Source organism: Dipteris shenzhenensis, chromosome 18, assembly GCF_047967505.1.
Source record: "Dipteris shenzhenensis isolate YYH24624 ecotype China chromosome 18, Dip_SZ_1.0, whole genome shotgun sequence".
NCBI lineage: Eukaryota > Viridiplantae > Streptophyta > Polypodiopsida > Gleicheniales > Dipteridaceae > Dipteris > Dipteris shenzhenensis.
The window spans coordinates 52,434,873-52,460,815 of record NC_141613.1 but is presented as its reverse complement, the minus strand read 5'-3'; the positions used below and the strand labels follow the sequence as shown (position 1 = coordinate 52,460,815).

Below are 25,943 nucleotides of genomic sequence, written 5' to 3'. Positions count from 1 at the left end.
TATACTCTGTTTGAGTTGAGGAGAGTACAATAGAGCCTTTTCTTGGTTGATATTGACTTAATTGCCCCTTTTATAGCTATAGAAACATATCCTAATGCTAAACTTTCCTGTCAAAATAATGTAATGTGCGCTTTCTCCTTCTTTGATCCTACTAATATGATTGTTGTAAGTGTTTATGAAACCTTTGCTCTAACAGTAAACGTGGTAAATGAGCACATCTTGTTGTTAGCCCCCATACATTGGCATTACCTCAACCTAGTTCTTGTTGATGTAGTCACTTCACTACTAATGTGAGTGATTAGACCCTACTCTCAAAGTCTTGTATCAATTTCAATGACTTGCTCAAATTCACTAGACTCTTCCCTAATATAATCATTGTAAACTTCTTATGATTTCTTTGCTATCAATACATGTGGGGCTTTTTTTGGGGGGGTATTACGGTGCTGCTAGGGGGTTGAAATCATTGTAAACTTCTTATGATTTCTTGGCTATCAATACATGTCGTTGATGAGCATACCTTGTTGTCAACCCTTGTTCATTGGCATTACCTCGGTCTAGTTCTCGTTGATGTAGTCACATCATTGCCAATTGGCATTACCTTCCTAGTCTCATTGATGTACTCACGCTACAACGAATGCAAGTGACCTCTCAAAGTCACCCCCTCTCTCTTATTTAGTGATGTATTTATAGAAGATGCCCAATCTATCAATACTCCCCTACTCTATCATTTAATTAATACCTTATCATCATATTACACCTAGTCGAGGTAAGCTTGGCTAAGCTTAATTTTGTCGAGTCTACTACTACCCAAAGCAAAAGAAAATCGGAGTGTAGCTTGAGTTGAGAAGGCATTGAAGCCTACAAAGGATCTCAAAGGGAATCATAACTAGAGCACAAAGCCTTTATTAGTTTCGGCATATGAAGGATAATGTAAAAATAGTTGGCTATACATGAACATGGATTCCCAATATATATGGGTAGTGTGTTTCAAAGCAAATATGATGAGGTGAACATTAGATAGCCTATAGGTTTTTTAAAGCATCATGGGCAACATGATGAGGTTGGAAAGAGGAAACTTATTTGGACAAGCATCAAAGGTAGCACCATTGTGATTCGGGAGCGACCCATCAATTGCAACCAATGATGAACGTAGAAGGAAATTTGGAGCCCATGCACGAACTTTTGAGTAATCGGAACAATAACTACCTACTTGAGGGTCTTGTGGCTTATACAGCGATAGACAGGGGACGCTCTTGTTGCAATGCCGACGAGCGATGTGGAGAGCGTGGGTGCTGCAGCCATGACAGGATCCTCCAACACCACCGAGAGTAACAGTGAAGAGTTTCCTTCCCTGGCCACCGAGTGGAAGAGGCCCGCTGGAAGCAGGCGAACCTCTTGGCGTAATGCCTCCAAAACCAACCCCAAACTCGAATCGTTCCGCCCCAATCCCCTGCTAGACGCCCTCAAAGGTGTTGCTATGCCTTTCTCATTCCAGAAGAGAAGAGCTCGCATCGATTGGCGCTCTCTGCACAGCATCGATGTTGACCAGATCATCCATGACACAGGTCATTGCCTTCAAGCGCCTGAGCAACGTTAACACTTCTATACCAGATTTTACTAATAGTTGAGTACTCGGGTAAACTGCTTGATTGTCCTCCCGAAAATACGATAGATCGATCATAGTCCTCAACTGACGCTGCTGTGGTTGTTGCGAAAAGCCAATTCTTCGGAGAGCTTGCTGGTTTAGATAAATGCTCGATGCGCAATGTTTCACCCAATCGCGCCTCATAAGAACGTTCAGAAAATCTGTTCTAATCGTAATCCTACGTTCTAAGCAGCAAAAAGCACATATAACCTTTTCAGTTCTTGGTCACTGACATACTTAAAGTACGTCAGAAAACGACTTGAAAAAGGGGAAACAGAATCAGAACGGGAATCTATACCACGTGCACATCGCACACCATGTCAAACCAGCCCCATTTCATGACATGGTATATCGCGGTCTTATATAGAGACAGGCGACACAGTGTTTGTACTTGGTCTCAACACTCATATTGCCCACGTGAAGGATGACGCATCCCTGTGATATGTGCATTAGCCCAACTCTACGCTTAAGTTAATGAATCCTAGCCCAAGGGTTTGTACTTTTTTGGAAAGGAACCTTCTATTAATGCTTGAAAAACACCATACAAGGCAGCTTCCAACAGGGTTCGTACTTGCTACCACGACGATAAATTCCTATAAATACATGCCTTGAGGACACCTTTCTAGGATTCCCATACGTATAAGGAGTGGAAGGTGTTTTCCCATTTTGGTTGCCCGAAGGCACCAGAGTAAATGCAAGGTCAACGCTTGTATACCTTTATTTGGCTTCTAGAGGTGGTATGTGCAAGGATGACAGGTCCCCTGCACAGAAAATTTGCCCTTCTGATGTGGTCAAGAAATACCTAAGACTTTGACTATCCAGATTTCAGCCTGCATGCACACAATTCCTCCGCGGTGCAATGTAAGCAACAAGCATCCAAGCCGCCGATCTCGTGCGACTCAATCAAATCATGTACAATGGAGGCCTTACATGCATCTGTTGTGTCATCTTAAGCTAACTGTGTCTAGCACCTCAGAGAGGCCTTTTCACCTTGACGAACAAAAGGAGTGTAGTCATTCCCTGCCCTGTGATCACGCCTACTGTCCATAGCCATAAGCTGAGCCAAGACAAAGCACTCACACAGTGTACAATCTCGCTGTGAGTAAAATCCTGGAGATTTCTACCTAAGGCATCTCCTCATTTTTATTCACGAGGTACAAATTTTTAATCTGGCGGCCACATGGGCAGCACATAATCTATATCTTGGTCTAGATTAGGCCAGCCTCATGGGCCATCCTGGTCAGCATCAAGGGCTGGCACTAGACCCTTGTTTAGGGCACATGAGCTGGGGCAATGTCCAGCCAAATGGGGCCAGCATAAGCGGTTGTATAGGCCCCAAGAGCAGGCTGTTCAGCCTGTTCCAGGTTGGCCAGAAGGGCCTGTAAAGATGTCCTGCAACAGCAGGGCGGGGCAACAAATAACCGCAGACCAAGTCAGCCTTCCATGTGGCAGATCGGCACTGGTCAGGTCAGCAATTAGGGCTGACAAGGCTCTGTATTGGGTCGGTAGGATTTTCCCCCCATATAAGGAGCCCCACTTGGGGTTTCCATCTATCCATTGTGCTCAGCCTGCAGATCATCTCTCGATAACTAGACTCTATCAATGTCAATATGTGGCTTCCATAGTACATCCCCCTCTTGACTCCAGGGACTAACTAGGAACATGGAGCCACACACCATAAATATAAACGGGCTGTACGGCCTGTTTGCAGGTCGATGAAGCAGTTGGTGGTGAGGCTAATAAGGCAGCTGATGGCGAGGCAAAAGAAGCGGCTGTTGGCGAGGCATATAGGACTGAAGAAGGGGTAGTTGATGGCGTGGTAGATCAGCTCCAAAAGCTCCGAAGGTGAGGGTAAGGGAAGCAAGATGGGAAGAAAGGAGTGGAAGGGAGCTGTATCTTGGAGGAGAGGAGAGCTTCCATTTGTAGGCTTCTCTCATCCTCTAGGTAGAGCGAGGAGAAGGGAAAAATAGGAAGGGAGGCTCTGATACCACACGAAGGCACATGGTGGAGAAGGAGAGAGAGGGGAGGGATAATGATACTCAAAGAAAGACATAATGAAATGGAAATGAAATGACTAAGCAATGAACAAATGAAAGTACTCACATGTAGACCAAAGAGCTTGTAGCTTGATACTTGATTGATTTGACACTAGACGAGTACAGCTCTTATATAGAGCACACACACACATATGAACACCAATGCATATGGGATAGCTCCCAATGCATATAGGACACACTCACACTAGAACTTACTAGAACACACCAAACTGACTCAACTTGGCTTCATGTTCTAACACTGAAGGGTGATTGACCAGTGGCACCAATGGCAAATATTGACTCTAACCCCCTGTCCCCTTAAGGATGAGGCACATTCAGCCACAAGATAAGAAAGGCAGCATCATTTCTTTTGGAATGCTACGTGGAGGGGCGGTGAGTATTAAGTCCTAAAAACATTGAAGAAGGCGAGGGAAAGTCCATCCTCTCTGGGGCATTTTGGTCCCAGTAAGACCTTAACAGTTTTTCATCATCAAGCACCTCATTGTATCTTGGGAGACTACCATGGAGGCTATCCCTTGCAAGCAGTGCGATTGTAGTGAAGCCTGGTACATCATATCATTTAAATGCTTCTATAGAAATTGCACGGGACAGCTTAGGGGGTTGGTCTGGAACTTTCTCTTAGGTAGGTGTAGATGGCACACGAACTATTAGGGCAAGAGTTGCTTGGTAGATTGTGATTCTCCCCAAGGTGGAGAGAGGGCTGGACATTATTGATCCAAATATGCAAAAGAGAGCCTTCTTGGGCAAGCTTATAGTTAGAGGACTCACTCAAGGCACGGAGCCTTAGAAGCTCTTGCGTTAGGAGGGGCTTCTAACTTGCACCGGGGGTCAGTGGCATTAGTCTCACCGAGGGATTTTCATAGAGGCCCCCCCAATGGGGAAGGAGCCAAGATTGATATGGAGCTTGATGAGGGTGGGGTGACACCTCTCTCCACTGGCCTCATCCAGATGAGGCCGCATTATAGTGGTGGAATTCAAGCACCAGGGCATCCAAAGGTTCATGATCAGGAGGGGCACATGTCTGCTGCAATGTCTCCATGGAGTTGTTGGGGCAAAAGTCTCATCATAGTCAAGGTCCTCTTCTTGTGCATAGCCTTTGGCCACCAACCTTGCTTTGTACTTCTTGAGAGTGTCATTTGACTTGTAATTTGCTTTATTTCATCCCAATCACCTTCCTTTTGGCTGGTTTGGGCACCAGATTCTAGGGGTGGCTTTTATCAATGGCTTCCAATGCCATTATTGTCCACCATTTTGGGACATTCTTTGCTTCTTCAAAGGTTCTTGTTTCTTGGATTGCTCAAATGTGTAGTTCATGGTGGTAGTCTTCTGAATTCATTTCGAGAATTGCTCTCCACCTCGTAACTACTTTCATTGATCAATGTCACTCCTAAGTCCTCCATGGTCTTCAAGTACCAACGTGGTACCCTTCTCTTTGAGAGTCTTCTTCTTTAGTGGCTCTAGTTCTCAATCTTGGTTTTGGACTTTGAGTTGTCATTGTCTGAACCTGTTGCTACATCCTTAGCTTTAAGCTTGGGCACCAAAGAGGTAAGTTGGAGCCGAGGGTGTTTCACTGACTAGGCAGGGCTCAATGTCTTGAAAGACCATGTTTCTATTGACCAATACCCTCTTCAACTCCTTCTTGTATAGCCAATAAGCTTTAGACTCCTTGTCATATCTGACAATGCAATGCTTGCTTAGTGTCTTTATGAATGTGCACCCATGCATCAGCATCAGAACCGAACACCCTGAAGTGCTTAATGAGAGGCTTCTTGCCTAGGTACGCCTTCAAAGCTATCTTGCTTGTGACTGCTTTATTCATGGTTCTGTTCAGGATGTGGGTAGCTGTATTGATGTCTCTGCCCAAAAGGATCTTGGAAGATTCTTATCCCTAAGCATGCTTAGGCCAATTCCCATAGTTGGTTCTTCTGCTTTGCTACCTCGTTTTGTTGGGATGTCGGTGTTGTCATCGACTGATGCTTGATGTTGTTTTTGTAGTCTGCAATGAACTCATCTGAAGTGAACTCCCCCCTGATCTATTCCGACAGACTTTAGTTTCTTCCCTTTCTCATTGTCTACTTTTGCACACCATTCTTTGAACTTTTCAAAAGCTTGAGACTTTTTAGACAAACAGTAAAGCCAAGTTGCCCTGCTGGAATCATGTATGAAGATTAGGAAATATTATGACCTAGAAAGTGATCTTGTAGACATCGACCCATAGAGATTTGAATGAACCAAATCTGGTGGCTTAGTGACTATTCATGGCCTTCATTATAATGGATTCTGATGTTGCTTGCCTTCCATGCAAGCTCTGAAAACCTCTTGCTTGCTTACAAGTTGTGGAAGTCCATCCACTATACTTGCCTTGTGCATCTCCTCGAGAGCTGAGTATCCAATGTCCAAACCTGTCATGCCACAATCCCTTTATTTCCTTGTACCAAAATTGCACTAATCTTGTAGGGTTCTTCTTTGACGCTTTGAAAGCAATCAACTTGTCTCTAGCTTTGGACTTGGTCACTTTGCCCTCATTGAAGCTGATCCTCATTTTTCTTTTAGCTAAATGATTGATAGAAAGAAAAATCTTACACAAATAAGGCACATACAAGATTTTTGTCATTACTTTATCTTTGCTTGTGCTATATGTGAAAGGTATGTGGTCGATACCCTCGTTTGGGCAGCTATAATTATCCCTCACAATGATGGTTGGATGATCCAGAACTGACATTGTCCATACCCTGGAATCATTCTTTCGTCTTCAACATGTGCTTTGGGGCTTCGTTGTCGACGTAACCCCCTCCCCCCTGGTCCCCCTCCATCTAACTGCACGTGCTGAGCACCTCTCTGTGACAATGGATCATGACCATGAAGAGATCTTCTATGATGACATTGGTGGTCTCTGACTTGGACTCTTTGTTCTCTGGTCTGTGTTCATCTTTGGCCATCCTTTGCAAAGCTACTTAGTTTTTTACGATAGAACCACGTTGTCTTCCTTTTCCTGTCTGGATCTGTCGATCCCCTTTTCCTTTCTGAATCTGTCTTCCTTTTTCTGTCTGAGTCTGTCTTCCTTTTCCTATCTGAATCTGTCAACTTATCCCCTTTTGATCCTCATCCCTTGGGGTTTATCCTTGGTGGCGTGCCCTTGCCATTCCCTTTAGCAACTAAGGCCTTATAGGAGTCCAAGTTGGTTGCCTTATTTAACTCTCGATAGTCCACACACTTAGCCTATTGTGGATCTTTTCTTGGGTACAATAACCATACTTAGCCTATTGTGGATGGTACGATAACCACCAAGGAACACCATTCAGATATGGCAATAGCGGAGGTCAAAATTCCTTAAGGTACAAGACTCTAGGATGAATTAAGGTATTTAACTATTTAGACAGACTTCCATCTTTCCCGTCAGAACAGAGCAGGTTGCAATGCAAAAATCATATGTTCATATTCCTCTTGAATATTTTGAAAAACGCTCAACTATGTAACCCTCTGTTAGGGCTCCTGTATGCATTGGAAAAGGTGTTTATAGGGATACCCTAAGAGCCAGCAAAGGGCCCTTATATAGGGCTAGGGAGGGCAGACCAGGCCAACCTGGTTTGTAGATTTGGGGAACCTAGATGGGTCAACTGGGGGTCTGTTTGACCTGACCAGCAGGTCTGTACCAACTAACCATTATGGCCGACAGTCAGCCACAGGCCTGGCCTATAAGAGGAGGCCTATTTGCAGCTCTCTGCCCCACACAAAACTTCTGGACATTGCAGCATGCAGGCATCTACAACCAGTCTCAGACGGAGGCCTAGAGCACCTGATCCACTGCCTTATGTTCTCCTCATATGGAGGCTGACAGGTTGAACATCACCCAAAAGCTTAAGGGGTAGGTTATCAACATGTAGGCAGAGTGCAGGCAGCAGTGCTGGCGTGTAGAAGAAATACAAACATAATGACAGTGCAGAGGTGTCATTCACAGAATCGATATTATGTTTCTTTGTAATTGACAGGCCTTAGCTTGTGAATAGAGGAGGATTGATTATGCAAACAACATAGACAGGTATGAAGCTAGAGTGAAGTCTTGAATGGCGAAATCCCATCATCTAGAAGCAAACACACCTCCGTTCCTTCACTTCCCATGTCTCCCCGGCCACTAGATGGTTCTGAATCTTCACTTTCCAGATTGGATAATTTGTTCAATTCAATTTTCCAGCCTCACCAAATTTTTGGCATGACTGAGCTGGTTGCCACGGAAAGGGTGTAGATGACCAAAAAGGAGTTTTATGCACGAGCTGCAAGCCAAACAGACACAACTACAGATGTCCCTGCCCCCGTTCCACCAGATACAGTTCTGGAGGGGCCATTGAGTGCCTCACTCCCCGCCAGAGATACCTCAGATCCACCTTTGGATAGGACCAATGATGATGCTCATTCTGATTTTCAGACTTCTGGCCCTTCTCTGGTGCAGCCCCTTGCCTCTTTTGCTCTTCAGTCTACCTCCATCAATAGAGGCAAGGGGGTTGCCTCTCCTTCACCTTCTTTGAGTGCGGTTCGTACTTCTCTGCCAGGCTTGATTCATAGGAACTCCTTCTTTGTACTGGCAGATATGGCGGATATTAGGGAGGAGTAGTTTGTACCCTCCACTTTGAGAATGTTGTTTTGGGAATCCCTATCAACAGAGCATCCCCCTCCGCAGGTGTAGGGGTTTTTTCTCCCGTGGATTTTCCTCCCCTTGGTAGGAGGGATTCTACCCAGGAGAGGTTTGTTTCAGCTACCAGTTGGGTAAGGTGTTCCATCCCACTTCCTCGCACCAATGAGGATTGTTAGTTGGAACATACACGGCCTTGGCAGTGTGCCACATCGCCGTCGTAGGGAGCTGATTTGCAATCAGCTTCATCTAGGTGTTAATGGGGGCCCCATTGATATTCTTTTTGTTCAGGAGCACAAATTGGATGCCAGAGATTGTGTCAAGTCAGGCAAACTTCTTTCAGGTCACACCTTTTGGTGACATGCGTTGGGTACTAGGAGAGATACATGCATTTCAGTTTCACAGTCTTTTTTCCCGTGGTTATTGGACACGGGTTGCTCATTCCTTCTAGAGCTTAGTGGATTATTCTCATGATTGGGGGACCTAAAGTTAGCTTTCTCAACCTTTACGCCCCAACAATAGAAGGGACCATGTCCTTATGTGGAAGGAGCTCCTCTCTTGGGCCCCCATTGCAGATTCATGGGTTATTGGAGGTGACTTCAACATGGTTGGGTTGCCCTAAAATAAGGAAGGGGAAAGAGAGGGAGGCATTTACTCCTTGGAGAGAGCAGCCTGGGATGCCTTCTTGTTTTGTTTCAATGGGGCAGAGATGCTTGGTTTTATGATGCCTTTCACATTCAGCCTCCGTCTCTCCTATTTTCATGGTCGGAAAGGAGACCGCAGATGCCTATACATGCACATATTGATTGTTTGATTGGGCTCTGGACAGAGGTGGGAGAGAAGAGTTGCATCCAACTCAGGTTGAGAAGTGGAAAGCCCACCAGACCTCTAGGATGTGCTGCCATCTTAGTCTCTTTGCCAAGCCAACTATATAGTAGTAACTGTGCTGAGATGGTTGTTGTGCTTGAGCTCCGAGAATCAGGCGTTGGGCGTGAGAGCAAATTGGGAGCAAGGAGAGGAAGAGCCTCACTATCTTCGAGGATGCCTGAAGATGGTGCATCTATTTCTCCAAGGTGAGAAGTAAAACTGTGGGGCAAAAAAAAGGAGAGACAAGAGGAGCGTGGGTTGTGATGACATGTTCAAGGGGCAACGTGTGGAGGAGGGAAGCCGCGCTGGGGGGGGGGGGGAGGGCAAGGTCATATGCTGGCAGAGGAGGTGGGGGGTGATGTGGTGGAAGCGAGGGAGCTATGAATCGTGCATGCATTGTTTCCCGACTTTTGGTTGATTTGTAGGAAGGATGAAGGGCCCCCGTGATTGATCATGAAACGCCCGAAAACAACTCCAGACATGACCAGCAGCCGATTGCCCAACGTCCTCACGATGACTTTGGATCAGGTATCGATGGACTCTCTGTCAGTGCTGGTCCATTACGCATTCTTTTTGCTTTACATGGAACGTGAAAAGCTAAAGTAGAAACAAAGAAGAAGACCTCGAGAGCTCACATATTTCATAATTTCCTGTTCAAAGCGGGCACAACACGGCCGGGGACAAACCATTTACGCCAAGAGACTCCGTCAAACGGGGACTATCTATCGAATAGGAGTTGTCAGTCGAATAGTAGCAGCTATCAGAGCTCTTCGGTGACGTATGGTGGGACCGGAGGAACGTACTACTCTTCATCCTCAATACGGAGATTGGGGCCTGACGCGAAAACAAACCAATTTCGTCCGTAGTAGTTTGTTTATGTTTGGTGATGCGGCTTCAAATCTCTGTGCGCGTTGTGTTGTAGTGAGATGGATGGTGTGTGCTTTTCAGGTGATGGAAGAGGAACACATGGAGAAGGATTCTTCTGGCAAAGAGACTAAGATGGCACCACACATCCTACATAGGCTTTGGAGTTGGAGGAACCTTTTACTGAAAAGGTAGTTATAAAATCTTGTGGTAGATGGAAGTCTCTAGGATGGGATGGTCTCACTCTTGAATTTTTCCTTGCATATTTATCCTCAAGTCTACTTTGCTGCAAATGGTCAATTATGCTTGGCAACAACAACAAATGCCGTATTCGTGGAAGAAAGGGCTTGTCAAGCTTCTTCCAAAGAAGCAAATTTGTGAATCTTTGGCTGATTGGCGTCCTATCACTCTTATATGCTAATAATTTATAAGATCATAACCAAAATGGTGGTTAATCGCATCAAAAGATACTTACATGATGGTCTCCATCCTGCACAATATGGGTTTGTTTCTCATGGGCATATCACTGATAATATTACAAATGCCTATATTGGGATAGAATAAGCAAAGTACACGGAGCAGGATGTGCTATTTTTGCAAGTTGATATTGCCAAGGCTTTTGACACGGTTCAATGGGCTTTCATCTCGCAGACCATGCAAGCTTTGGGTTTTCGCACGAAAATGCAGCATGTTATCTACTGGCTGTACAATGACAGTAAAGGTACCTCTATATTCTTTGGGGATATTTCTGAATATTGGACTTACGTTGTCCGGTTCGCTAGGGGTGTCTGCTTGTGCGCTGCTGTATGCGATAGCCACGCATCCAATCCTTCAATACATGGATCATTTGATGGCTATAGGCATGTTGCATGGACTGGAAATTCATGGAAGTCACACTATGGTTGCTCAAGCATATGCTGATGATTCTTTTTGTACTTCAAGGAATACAGAGAGAAATGTTTCTTTCCTTATGCATGCTCTTTCATTATATGGCCTAGCTGCTGGTCTACAGGTGAATATTTAGAAATCTAAGCTGTTACCTTTGCATAAAGACTGGCATAGTCTTTTATGGCCGAGGGAAAGTGGTCCGCCTACTCAGTTAGTTTGTTGGGTTGGAAGGTTACTCGTCGTCAACAAACTAACTGGGTACTTACAAGATTAAAGAAAAGCATACATTGAATTTTATTTGCTTTTGAGGATGTTTGGTAAGGGAGATCTTACATACTTTATGTTAGCTATTATGGAAAATTTTTGGCGTTCCAAACATGGTCGGAAAAGTTTGAGATTGCTTTCAATGCAACATCTCTATTCACCAAAGATGCATGGGGGCTTGAATATTCTTAACATTCATGTGCACATCCTTGCTCATAAGGGCAAAATGATGCTGTAATTTATGCAAGCAGATCAACCTTGGGCTGCCATAATCCGCTCTTTGCTCTCGCGAATCACCAACAATGGGATTTCTACTTGGATGTATTGATGGCAAAATCAAAGGCTGTCCTTTGGCCTCTAGGATGTTATCTGATTGGAAGCATATCCTTTCCCACTTGGAATGGCATGGCTGCGACTCTATGCAGGGCAATTCTTTGAGAGCTTAAATTTTGCATTGGTCAAAAGTCTTTCATCCTCCTTTAGCTTTACAGGAACCCAGACGTTCCTACTTTATTAGTTTCAAAGGGATCTTCTTGGTGGATGATGTAATTCATGATGATGGTACCATGATGTCTGTCCTTGTGGCCACCAGACAATATGGTTTAGGGATGCATTATTCTTCTTTGTGCAAACCATTGCTCACATGATTCATCCTTTTTTGTTGCTGTCTCCTTGAGCTTCGTGATAGTCTTGAAGATTGGACTCTTCATCCTTCAGATTCATCAGCTCGTCCTTTGAGGCTATGTCACATTATGGTACCTTTCTTGTATAAAATTTTGCTGCCCTTACCTTGGGTTTCTGATAAGACAGATCGCCTCTGGCATATGAATTGCCCGGCAAGGTGATGGAAGAAGAGATTGAGGCAGCTTTGGAACTTCAAAGTTCCTCTTCGCCAACAGGTTTTGTTGTGGCGGGTGATGCTGGGAGTTTTTCCGTATGGGCAGCTTTTGGCACATAGACATATTGCTCCGGCTGTTTGTCATAGATGTTTGGCTCGACAGGAATTTGCACTTCATCTCCTTTGGCATTGTCCATACACTCATGACTTCATGGGTCTTCTTCGGCAGTGCTCAAGAGCCAGATTTCCTACTGTTGCTTTTAGGGAGCATCTCTGGCTTTTTGGGATTCACCCACGTAGACAGGGTTTTGAGTTGTTTTTCATTTGGGTTCGTTCCTGGGCACTTTGGACTCTATGGAAGCATAGAAATCATAGAGTCTTTGGTGATCCAACTTTTTCACCTTTCCCTTTCTTCTGACGCTCTTTGCAGCAATCCTTCTTTGATTGTCTGCAGACTCGTTACATATATTACAATGTATACTTGTCATATAGTGACATCTTTTGCTGATGTACTTTTCAACTCTCCATGCATGCAAAGCTATTGTCTAATATAAGGCATCAAAAATTTCACACAAAAAAAAAGGTGTGTGTGTAAATGCCCCCCTTGGTTCTACATAAAATGCCTGTGGATGCTATGCCTACTCTGATGTAAAACAAGGATGCCAATGGGTCTTTTATGACAAGAAAATAAAGGTAATAAACCAGTGACTGCACCCCAAGATAAAGGGCAAGCATAGATTGTCTCAAATGGGAATGCTTCTACCTCGATGCCCTCCACTTCTCAGTCCAAAGTCAGGAAAAAAATTCAAATGAAGCTTGGTAGACTCCAAGGAAAATTGTATCAGCTAGGAGACCTCTACCTCCTCGCACGTGGAATGGTACATCTTCCATATCCTGAAGAAACTTCAAGAGCTATCACATGGGCTGCTGTGACAGCAAGCTGTGCTCTTTTTGCTGAAGAAGAAATTGCTGGTTTGCTGTCTTCTCAACAGGCTAATGTGTCACCTCAGGGTAGAGGCCCAAATCCTGAGGTGGATATACAGACTTGATTTAGCTTGCTCTCAGCTGTACATAAACTATAAATATGATGTCACAAATCAAATGCTTGGCACTTAATGTACAAGGTTTATGTGATGCAAGGAAATGGAAACTCATATGGGTGTATCTCAATAAATTGCAGCATCTAGATATAGTGGCTTTACAAGAACATAACCAACGTATGTATGCGGGACACCAAGGTCATTTTGCTGGGTATGATAACTTTTATGTGGGAGATGGATTATTATGCAGTGTCTTATCCAGGGAGAGATATTTGAGTTTGCCTCAGTCTGTGCACCTTAATCCTCTCGCAGTAGAGGTTTGATCTGGGACGCTATGCAACAGTATTCTTGGAGACATCATGCTGTTATTTGTGGAGATTTTAATAATGCCCCATAGCGTGGAGATAATACTTCTGGTAATACTCATATGTTGGCCTTTGAGAGACACCATTGGTCTCAATTATTGCTTCAGCTCAGCCTTGTTGATCTTTGGAAAAAATCACAGCCCATGTTGCCAAGCTATACTTTCTAGATAATGCACAAGCCTCTTATTAGGCTTGCTTGGATCATTGGTATAGGGTTGATCCAACACATGATGATAATATTACTTCTAGAATGTGAGTTGACTATGCCTTTACGCATTTGGATCATGCCCCTTTATGGTTGAGGGTATCTATTCATAAAATGCCAGTTGACAAGTTGTCACAAAGAAGGCTTCTCATTGTTAAGAATAGTTACTTGCGCATGAATCATACAAGCCAATGGTTGGTGATGCCATTAAGCCTCTTTCACATTAGAGCCATATGATATTGATTATGCATGGGATGCCTTTGTTGCTAGAATGCAAGCAGTCATTTGTGATTATGGCAAAAACTACATGAAGAGCTTGAGCAATACTGTTGCTCAGGCAAAAAAAACTTGCCACACATTGACTGAGATTAGTCATTTTTTGCCTTTGTCTTTGGAAGAAAACATGTCTTTATGCCAAGCTAAACACTCTCTGCAATGCAATGATCAAAGGAAATTTACTAAATGGGAGATATGAGCAAGACAGAGGGCTTTTTTGGATAAAGGTTGTTCGTCAAAAGAGTTTTTTAGAAGCCCACATTACAAGAGGCAGTCTGCAAGTATTTGCCGAGTCCGTATGCCTGGTGGTTGTTTGACTTCCTCTTGATCATAACTTGCTACAGCTTGTGTCACTCTTTTTGCTGAACAATTTGGGCATGCAGATCTCCCTTTGTAGGAAGTGCAGCATGTCTTTCCCATTGTTTCTCCTATACAGGATTTGGAGCTTGAGGAACCCTTTACTGAAATGGAATTATTTGATGCAATAAAAATCTGTGGTGGTACATGGAAGTCTCTAGGATGGGATGATCTCACTGTTGAAATTTTTCTTGCATATTGGGATATCCTGAAGTCTACTTTACTGCATGCAATCAATTGGGCTCGGCAAAATCAACAAATGCTGGATTCATGGAAGAAAGGGCTTGTCAAGCTTCTTTTGAAGAAGCAAATATGTGAATCATTGGATGATTGGAGATCTTATGTTGATGTACTCTTGATCCCCCCATTCAGTGGAAGCTATTGTGTAATATAAAGCATAAAAAATTTCACAAAAAAAACCACAAGTGTGTGTGTGTGTGTGTGTGTGTGTGTGGCCGATTCTTTCACCCCCTCCCAAAAAAAGTGTGTGGACGATTCTTTGCATGCTTGTGACTTATGGCGACATCTTATGCCTGATATTGATGGGTATACATTTCATCATAATGCATTCATCTAGTATTGGGCTCGCTTGGATCGGTGGTATATACTTTGTGCAAGGCAATTTGATGATTTTCTTGCGACATGAGTTTGGATTACACGCTGTGTTTATTTGATCACTTTCCGTTCTTTATGACCTTGTGCTTTGGTTTGCCAGTGAATGATGTGCGATTGCCCTTAGAAAGGTTCTTACTGTGGTGAATAATTCCTATTTGCTGCTAGCACTACCCCTTTTTGGTCATGGTTAAGGGTCTCATTAGTAGGATCATCTTGCATTCTTTGCTAAATGTGGATTGGGCATGGAACTGTTTTTCTTCAGGGATGCAGATTTTGATTAAAGAATATGGCAAATGCTATCTGGATGATTTACGCTGGAATGTGCCTGATGCAAAGGTTCATGTTCAGCATTTTTCTGTTGTTGTGCAGCAAGATCGATTGATTTTCAATGAGCAAGCTGATTTTCACGCTGCCCTTACCTGTTTGGCACAAAATGATCAAAGGAAATTAAGGAAATGGCAGCTTCGCTCTCGCCATTTAGCCTTCTAAGGATTTTTCCAAAAGCGTGGACACCTCTCGCAAGATGCATTCTCTGCATCGTGTATTGCACCCAGACAGCTCCTGGACAATGAATAATCAACAGCTTGATGACGTGGTCCAGCATTGTTTTGCAGATTTGTTTGTTGCCCCTTCTCCCTCTTCATCTATTGAGCTTATTGTTAGAGATGGTTTTCTTTGTCATGTCCATCCAATTCTCTCTTATGAGGAGTGGATTCATTGGAGTTGCCATTCATAGATAAAGAATTGAAAGGCAACTAAGCCCTATTCTTTTGTACATGATCAATGATGCTTTGGCTCTCTGGTTCTTTGCCCTCTTCTTGGAAGAAAGGCTTGCTGCGCTTGGTTCCCAAGAAGCCTTTATGTAAGAATTTGTTGTTGGAGCAAAGAGGAGTAGGGAGAGCTTGCAGGGTAGGAAGAGGAAAGCAAAGATTGCAACTATGGAAATGTAAAGAACTGAAAGAGAAATGAAAGTGCTAAACCAATGAAAGACTCATTATGAAAGATTGATGTTGACTCCAATGATGTGACACACAATCACAGGTACAACCTTATATAATCTAGACATTTGACATAAAGTACCAAAGCGTATATGGGATATCTCCCAATACGACACATGGCATCCATAGGACACACAAGACTAAAACACACATAAAACTAATCCTAAGACTCACTATTAGCATCATCACTATCACCATTTCTCTGATGAGGACCTCAAGTCTCCACGATCCTCAAGATTCCCTTCGCAATCAAACTCAGTCTTGACTCCTAGAAGGGAGCCACCTATGACCCTATCCCATAGCCAGGGCTGGAGCCTGACAGAGCCCCCCCAAAAGTCCTAGGAGGATTAACTTTGGAGGATCTTTAGAGCTCAATATAGCCAATGTGTCCATACACACACAATCACATATGCAATTATTCCCTTCAAATGACACGTATTGGACATCGCAAACCTCTTGCTCCAACTAAGATCTAAGAGTGTTGAAGGCCACCACCTCCAACACCCTCCTGTGGACAAACCTGAAGTACAGTTGATCAAACAAAGGCAGCCCACAACCAAATCAAGGCTGGGCCAACGTAATCAAGGCCACGTGAGACAAACAAAAAGGGGCACAATTGCCCCAAAGTCCACGTTGACCAAAGCAAAGAGAGCCTGCCCACGTGTAGCCACCGCCAAAACCTATGGAGTTACACATGTCAAACAATCAGTAACAGCAGCCGCCGCCGCCAAGCACACACGATCCAAGTTGCACTTCAAGCCACCACACGGATCGTAGCATCTTTGCAACCAAAGTCTACCGCTACCACGTGTCGCACGTGCGGTGGATGCAATGCATAGTTGTCTTGCTCTGATACCATCTCGAATCCTATAATGGAGCCGTTATTAGCCTCGGGTGCGCGGTCAGAATCTTGCCCCATAGCTCGGCGGATGGAGCCTCCAGAGCCCCCAAAAAGTCTATGACACTTGTCAAATAGCATGCGCCCCTGCTCCAATTAAGGTCTAAGATCATACCCACGCATAATGAGGGGTGAAGGCCACCACCCCCAACACTCAAAGTCCCTAGTCTGCTTTGGATTTGGATCTAACCCTGACCCCACCTCTCCTCCTCCTCCGGGGTCTCTATTTGTGCCTTTGGGTCTACAAGATCCTCTTCATGGTCGGTAATGATATAATCGTTTGTAAGCTGAGTCCTAAGAGATGGCTGAACTGAGGGAGGGTTGAAGGGCTGAGGGAGTGTGTGTGTAGAGAAGGCCCAGAGGGCAGCAGGGTGAGAGAGGGGGCTCAGTGTGTGGGCTGAGTGTCTGGGCTGAGAGAGGCCAGGCTGCAGGCTACTGCATAGAACAGTGAGCAGAAAGCTGAGAAAGGGGTAGGGCTGAGTCTTGAGAGATGGAATGGGATGAGAAAGAAGCAAAGAGGCTCCAACAGCAGCTAAGCAACAACAAAACTCCAAGAGTAGTTGCACGGGCAGCAGAATAATGAATGCCAGGTGCGGCGGAATAAATGAATGCCAAGCACGGCGTGATGCCGCATGGTAAGGGTCAATTTTTTTCTTAATAACAATAGGGGGATCACCTAACCAATCAAAGTGCTCCAGAATATTTCCAACGCTTCAAATAGCACCTTACCATAAGGTGGGTGCACCAAATCAACCATATATCATGGGTTTCATGCCACTGCAGCTCCGATTTCTGCTGGAGCCTCTCTCTCTCAGCCGTCTGGTGGACTTGGTTCTTCAGGTAGCATACAAAGGACCATCACAGTGATACCACACTCTAGATTTTCCCTTCTCCGTATGGGTCAAATATTTAGCATTTGCCTTGGGTGCAGATGCCCGCTTAGTGGCTCCACCCATTTAGTTCATTGTATATGGTTTCTTTCAGTCTCATAGACCCTTACTTCTTTCAACGATATTAGTAAACATTCTTTCTTTCTTTCTCCATAGCTCTTTTTTGACTGGTCTGTGATTGCAACTCTCCTCCACAGCATGCATTGGTTGCCTTCATCGCTGAGATTCTATACAAATGAAACCAGCTCACCACAGCAAGATGGACACTACACATCATTGCACACCCTGGTCACTACTGTTATGGAAAATTTTATTTCATGGCTTTTTGAGGTGGTTTGCCGGTTTTAGTGACATTGGTGTGGGAGGTTTGTACCAGGGTTTTTTAAAACCCACCTCTGCTATGGAGTCTAGAGCGAGGTGAGGAGTCATGGGGCTTTTAGAAGAATAAGGTGTGGGGTAATGGAAACAGGGGAAGGATCCAGGAGAATCAGAGATTGGTGGGAATTCTGGGAAGGAGACGATACACAATGTACAATGGGTTGGAGAAGCTTGCAATAAAAAAGACAGCCTGCTTCACCCTTACTGCCATCCCACTAAGCCATCATTAGACGTCCATAATTATTATTTTTAAACGGCAGGCAGCCTAGGGGAAGTTTGGGTTTCTTGAGCTCTCCTTGAGCCATGTGTTTGATTGTAGGCCTTTGATCTTGGATTGATCTCAAAGGCTACAAACACACTTCCAAATTAGAGTGTGCTTTTAGTTGATTCTTGCCTTTTCTTGATCTTCATGTTCCAAAATGCACGAACTGTAACACAACACCATTAATAAATTTATCCCCCCCACTTGGCTGCTAGCCCTAGTTCCAGAGATCCCCTAGGTAGTGAGCTGGGTTTCTCTAGAACAGGCCGGTTTTTCTTTCAGCCTTTTCTGGTTTTTTCCATACTCAGCACCTTCGGGGCTGCTGTCTTGTATGAAAATATTTCAAGCATTAATAGAAGGTTCCCTTCTTTGAAATAAATAAATAAATAAATAAATAAATTTATCCTGTTTCATTTTGGTGGAGATGATCTTAAGGAGCAAATGTGTGTTAGTAGAGCAAATATGTGTGTGCATGGACTTTCAGTGCTCCTAGCATCTCTGAATCTCATTTGTTGTCTCCTCATCTCTCGTTGGGCTCAGCTTGGCTTGACAAGGAAGGAGTAGATAGAAATAAGCTGTGTGGATATCTGATCAGTCTGTGTTAGGGGATCAAAGAGTGGGACCTACTAGGGTGGGGCTTTGTGATGAGAGAGGAGACACAAAAAGGCAGGGGGTTGCGGTTTTGCAGAAATGAGAGGGTGCCTAAAAGAAGGCAATTGCCACCAGGGGGATTACACTCCTCATTCTGAGATGTGACTTGAATCAGTGGTAATACATCAGCCTTGGAAGAGGATTCATAGTTTGAATCTTTTGTCATGTCTGCTCTTTACAATGCTATCTGTTATTGTGGGATGTTCCCTCGATAGCATTTGCAAATTTTTTTTGCCCATGTAAAAGACTATTAAGCATGAAAAAAAGCCGCAAGAGAGCTCAAAGTGGAAATACATCATGCATGGCAGCATTCGCATTCTCACAACTGGATAGAAGAAAATGTTGGAAATGTTGTCGTGAATGTATTTAACAATATGCAATGTAGCAAGCACATAAAAATGGTATTAGAATTCTAATGTATCCAAAATTTTAAAAATAGTGTTGTTTGCATTAGAATACTAGTTGGGCTAGAATTTTCCAAACCTGAAAATGAGCTCTGTGTATTTTTTTTTTGGCAAAACGAGACTTCTATTAAGTATTAAAGAAAACCGTTAGAGCAAGCTCCATATGGGATACACCATGCAATGCATGAAAAGCTCAAGAGCCAAAAAGAAAGGATTGTGGCTGATAATGCCATCTCAATCCAGTAGAACCCTCTAAGAAAAAGGGAGAAAACAGTCCTAGAAGAGGCTGCCCGTGAAGGGCCCTGCATGCTAGCCCAAGTGGCTATCAACGTGTAAACCGTGTCAGTCCAGATACCCGTGAACACCTGTGATGGGTGCATCTGCGTGCCATCCAATGCCTCTGTACATCTGGCTCTCCAAATGTGCCAAGGGGAAATGCTAGCCAAAATCTCCCAAGAGGTGTCCACTGAAGCATGGGAAGCTCTGAAGGGAGTAAGTGATACATCCTAAAGAGAGTAGGGCTCTATCACCTGCTGGCGGACCGAGAGTGCCCAAGAAGAAGACTCACTCTCATAAAACACCTGGGGCCCAGTAAGGGATAACCATGCGACGGAGCCCCAAGTCATGAAGAAAGGGGAAGTATGAAAAATGCTGAGTATATGAGCAATCCCTTTCCAAACAGTCCTCGCCTGACTGCAGTCCCAAAGGCAATGTCGCACTCACGCCTCTGCAGAATGACAGCGAGGGCAAGTGGGATCAGCCCCAAATCGTGATCTCCACTGGTTCACTGCAATCCCTCCATGAATAGAAAGCCAAATGAAAAGAGTGATCTTTCTATTTTCGAGGGATTTCCAGAGCCTCCTCTAGAAATTCCTACGCAAATCTGCGGTGATGAAGAAGCTATCCCAGTGGGGGGCTCTGGAGGGAATCCAACCCCTAATGCTCAGCTGCAATCTCATGGCATTACCAATTGTGAAATGAAAGAAGGGAATCTGCCTCTCTCGGTGCCCATGGTCTATCCACTCCCACTCTCCTGGGTCCCACTACAAGCACCTCCATGAATAGAAAGCCAAATGAAAAGAGTGATCTTTCTATTTCCAAGGGATTTCCAGAGCCTCCTCTAGAAATTCCTACGCAAATCTGCGGTGATGAAGAAGCTATCCCAGTGGGGGGCTCTGGAGGGAATCCAACCCCTAATGCTCAGCTGCAATCTCATGGCATTACCAATTGTGAAATGAAAGAAGGGAATCTGCCTCTCTCGGTGCCCATGGTCTATCCACTCCCACTCTCCTGGGTCCCACTACAAGGACCTGATAGGTGCACCTCCATATAACCACAACCTTTAGGATCCCAGGGCCAAGAACAGAGGGTCAGGGTCTAAGTACCACTGCGAGCCCGCTCCATGGTCCATAAAACCAGCAATCTTGAGAGGCTGAAAGGCAGCCTTTAGAAGGATATCATCCGTGGATCTAGAGAGTATACCTCCATCCCCAACATCAAAGACCAGCGCATCTTCCTCGAGACCTCGAAGAGCGATCACCTATAAAGAAACTGCTGTCCTCGAAAAAGCTCCCATCCAAGTGGTGGAAGTAATAGGCATCTCAACTGTCCATTCCACCGGGATGATTGCACCTATCTGTTGAATCCTGCGTGCTACTCCTCTGAGGTGACTCACTGACTGTAGTCTCTGATCCTCAGGTAGCCTGATAAAAGCCTTCTAAGTGCCTATTGTGTAGGCGGGGCCTCTCTCCCATCTAGACCACTGCATGTAATGGGAGGTGCCCAGTGGTCTGCCATGCTCATCAAGTATACTATCGTTCCAAATGATTGGCTGCCTATCAATCTCTTCGAGGGTAGAGGGCGGCACCCTTCGAAGAGTGTTCTCGAAGCTCCCCCAAGCTTTCAGGATGGCATTCATGAGAGGAGAGGCAGGAGATCTGAGAGGGGCTGAAGTAAAAATCCAGCAAGGGCTGTCCACCCAATCATCTCCCAAGGTAGGTGTGCAAACATGAATGCGTCCAAAAAAGAAATCCTTCCAAGGTTCCTGCCCAGGCATGAGTCCCCTCACCACCACCTTACAAAGCAAGGCCCTGCACTGCAAGTCCGGGTCAATGATATTAAGGCCCCCTTCACATTTAGGGAGAATAATGGTCTCCCAGGTCACCCACGCTGCAACATCTGCCGTGCCATCAAGTCCACTCCATACAAAATTCCTGACTGGTCTAACGAGCTGAGTGATGCAATCCCTAGACCGGCACCAACAAGAACACATAAACCATGTGGTGGCCAAAAGAACCTGGTTCACTACCACAACTCTAGATGGAAGGTCGAATTTGGCTGAGCTCCAAAAAATGAGCTTTTTCCTTATACTCTCTAGTACTCGGGCAAACTGCTGTGTTGGAGAGATGCCCAATCCTACCTGGCGTCCCAAATACTTGATAGGAACACCCCTCTGAATCCAAGAAAAGCCAATGTCAACTCCCCAGCCTGGAGTGTCCTCATCGCTGATCCAAAAGCCAAAGGATTTATGCCAGTTAATGTGTGCCCCTGCAGCTGAGCAAAAGATATCCAAGGCTGTCCGGAAAGAATCAAGTGATTGCAAAGAGGTCTCAATAAAAATAGCAGTGTCATCAGCCAACTCATAGTCAAGAAGCTCCTGCTCCTGTCTCAGCAGCAATCTCAGCCCATAAAGATCAGCCTGAGATCTAAGGAAGATACTCATAGCTTCTGCCACAAATAGAAAGAGGAAGGGGGCTAAAGGGCACCCTTGACGAACTGACCTCGAAATCTGAAATCTGTCACCCCTTACTCCTCTGATCAAAACCTGGCTGTGGGCTGATCTGTAAAGAGAGGCCACCCCTCTAATCCATGCATCTGAAAAACCAAATCGAAGGAGAGTGCCCTCAAGATAACCCCAATCTACTTTGTCATAGGCTTTTTCAAAGTCCAAGAGTAGAACTGCTAGCCTCTGCCTACTCTGCATAGCCCACTCTGTGGCTTCCCAAAAAGAAAAGATATTATAAAAAAAGCTCCTGCCATGCACAAAGCCTGTCTGAGTATCATGGATGAGGTCTGGAAGAAGGGACTGCAATCGGATGCTGATGGGTCTCCAATGGGATACAAAATTCCTGTTGCCACCTTTCGGGATAAGGTGTATGAGTCCCTCGGTCAGTGAGTCAGGCATCTCACCCGAGTCCCAAATGCCCTGCAGGGCTTAAGTAATATGATCACCTATCATATCCCAAAAGGCTGTAAAAAAAGATGGAGTAAGACCATCAAGAACTAGGGCTCTTGCCCTTTTGAAGGACGGAGAGAGCATTCCTGAACTCTGTGTTGTTGAAGCGTGCATCAAGTGAGCATATCATCTCTGGTGTGACCAACACAGGTAAACTCTGCCAAACTACATCTCTAGCCTCATCTCTGGCCTGTGTGTCAGGATCTGCAGAAAGAAGGGATGCATAAAAGTATGTCGCTAAGTGCATGACAGTATTGCAAAACGCCGTCAGAGTCAACAAGCTGCCTGACACTCTCTCTACTATGTTCGGGTCCAAGTGCAAAGAAAAACTGTTTATTGACTCTCCCTCCCATCTGTATCCAAAAGGACTCCCATGCATGAAAGGCATACTCTGCTCTCTGATCAAGCAATGTTTGCAAGTGAGCCGTTGTTGTAGCAAGGCGCTTCTGTATCCAAGCATTTGAAGGTAGTCTCTGCTCCTCCCTCCGCAAGGCTGCCAACTGCTGGCGGATACCAATCTCCCGCCTGAGTATCTCACCTCGCCGAGCACTAGCGACAAAGTGATAAAAGTCGCTGATACTGGCAAGTGCTGTGGCCACATGTGAGGGACTGGCCACCCCCCCTTGCAAGTGAGAAACCCAAATCTCCAAGACTGCCTCTGTGAGAGTCTCATCTGTGTATAAGGCATCGGGGATCCTGATGCTGTGAGACTGTCCTCTCAGATGGGGCTCTGAGATAGATAAAACTATCGGAAAATGGTCGGAGGTGGAGACACCAGGTGCAATGCAAACTATCCCCCCTCTATCAAGAGCCCAGTCATCCACATAGAATCTGTCAATCCGAGCATGGATAGGCATCTGCATCCTACGGTTCGACCACGAAAACAAAAGTGACTGAGATTGAATATGAAATGCATCATCTGACCAAACATCTCTACCACTGAATCTGAACAAGAAGGCATCCCAAGCTGCTCTCTCGAGGGAATGAATACCACCTTCTTTGCCCCCTTGCTTATTGGATGGTGCCTCAACCATGTTGAAGTCACCTCCAATAATCCACGAATCAGCAATGTCAGCCCAAGAGAGCAACTCTTTCCAAAAAAGAACACGGTCCCCTCTGTTGTTTGGAGTGTAGAGGTTGAGGAAACTAACCTTATGATGTCCGCCAATCAAAAGTAAAATCCACTGGGCCCTGGAGGGGGTGATGGTACTGTGTCCAATGATCAGAGGGAGAATAGAATTTGAAACTGATATGCATTTATCTCCTCTGGTTCCCAAGGCAGGAAGCCAAAAAGTCCGGCCTGAAAGCAGCTTTCCTGACTTGGAGCAATCTCTGGTATCCAGTTTGTGTTCCTGAAGAAAAAGAATGTCTAAGGAACCACCTGACACACTTGGATGGAGCTGATTCCTCATCAGCTGTCTGCGACGACGATGGGGGATGCCGCCCAATCCTTGTATATTCCAACTGGCTATCCTCATCGGCGGGAGGAAGCGGGTTGGAATACCTTACTAGACCTGGTGGCGGAAAAAGAACCCTCCACCGGAGCTAATCCCCTGCCATACACACGAGGTCCAAGGGGAGGAAAGTCCACAGGTGAGAGAGAGAAAGATCTCTCGAAAGGGATGCTGATAACTGGCTCTCCGAAAGTGGAAGGTACAAAATCATCATGTGGGAGGTTAGAGAGGTCCTCAAGAGCGGAAAAGGAGTTCCGCTGAGCCCAGTCTTGGGGAGGGGGTCCGAAGGATTCCTACCGAAGTAGGGAGAGAATGTAAGACCCTCTTCCCTCTATCCACAGAAGGAGACACCTATACTGGGTCCCGATCAAGAAGTGGTGTGGGCGAAGTGCCAACAACTTGGGCTGCTGAGGGAGGTATAGTCTGATCCTGGGGTGGAGTAGAAGAAGGCTTTTGGACACTAGGCTCCAAGGCGATAGCCTCCCGAGGCTCCAAGGGGGATGCCTCTGAAGCAGAGGGCCTGACCCACCGTGGGCCAGAGGTGGTGCGGGGTGCAGGAGGGACTCGAGCAGCCCTAGGAGGAGGGGGAGCTCATGTCTGAGGCGGTGTCTGTGGAGCGGAGGGTCCTGCTCCTGCTCTTTGTCGTAAGCTAGTACGAGCTGGTTGCTTTCTGGGCCTCTTTTTCTTCTTTGGGCAATCTCTGGCGAAGTGCCCCGAGGACCTGCAAATCCTGCACTGGTCGTGAAATATTAGGGTCCTGGACAAGGACCCTAACTCTGGGTACCCCATCCATCCTGACCGCCTCAGCAGCCGAAGAAGGCTTGCCAGGAAGAGGGGGGATCTCTGCTACCACACCAAACCTCGCCAATAATTGAAAGAAGCCGGTGATAAACTGAGGGGAGACCAGGGAACCTGATGAAAACAGAAGCTCCCTGTTTGTCCTCTTCAACTGGGTCAAAGCCCAGTTGAAAGGGAAACAAAAAAATCCTCCTATAGCTTAGATGTAGAAACCTAGCCTGTAGCAAGTCTCTCGTGATGTCTGGGGAATCTAGGCACACCTGAAAGAAACCTCGTTCCAACAAACGAACATCCTTAAGGTGGGGGGCGAGTTCGTGGGGAAGCGCCGCAAGCATCCAATCTCTAGCCTGTGATTTGGAGGGGTGTGAACCAAAGATATGTGTGAAGAGAGTCGTGGAACACTCATGCTCGAAGTCCTTTTGCAACTATTGCAGCTCGTCTTTTGAAAATGTGACGGTTCTCGCGGCCGGTGTGTGCGGTAACGGATTGACTGAATTGGTGCCCATTCGTCAATCGAGGTGGGTAAGGCTGACTCAAACACAATAAAGAAACTCAGTCCGCTTTCCTGATGCCCAGGAGACCCCCAAAAAACGGGGGTGCACTTGAAGGGAGAGGGTGAGGGAAGGAGGGAGATAAGAGAGAGAGCAAGTCTAGGTTGAAGGAGGGGGAGCTGGAAGGGGAAGAGGGAGGGCAGCAAGGGAGGGGACAGCAGGAAAGGGGGAGAAGTGAAGAGGAGAGAGGGAGGGGAGGAGACAAGGAGAGGGAGGGGAGGAGAGAAGGAGGGGGGGAGAGGAGGAGAGGGAAAGGGGGGGGGGGGGGAGGTGCGAGCGGCAGCGCAGAGGGGGGCGCGGGAGCAGCAGCGGGGGGGGCAGCGCAGGCAGCAGCGCCGGGAGGGGGGGTGCAGCGCAAGCAGCAGTGGGTGGGGGGCAGTGGAGCAGCAGCTGCGCGCGGGGGTAGTGCAGCAGCAGCGGGGGGTAGCGCGGGGGGGGATAGCGCAGCAGCAGCGCGAAGGGGGGGGAGCGCAGCAGCAGTGCGGGGGGCAAGGAGAGGGTTCAGAGAGGGGAAGG

At 45.8% G+C, this 25,943-nt stretch overlaps 1 protein-coding gene across 3 annotated transcripts in view; it reads left to right on the top strand.

The window, feature by feature from the left end:
- Nucleotides 1–1,244: 1,244 nt before the first annotated feature.
- LOC147891402 (uncharacterized) overlaps nt 1,245–25,943 on the top strand; it is a 264,973-nt gene continuing 240,274 nt past the window's right edge. For all 3 annotated transcript variants that reach the window (XR_015542618.1, XM_087389724.1, XM_087389723.1), the window contains exon 1: nt 1,245–1,565. Coding sequence is in view for 2 of the 3 variants with exons in the window: in XM_087389724.1 (XP_087245850.1) it covers nt 1,262–1,565 (304 nt within the window). In the remaining variant the exon portion in view is untranslated. The remainder of the gene's footprint in view (nt 1,566–25,943) is intronic.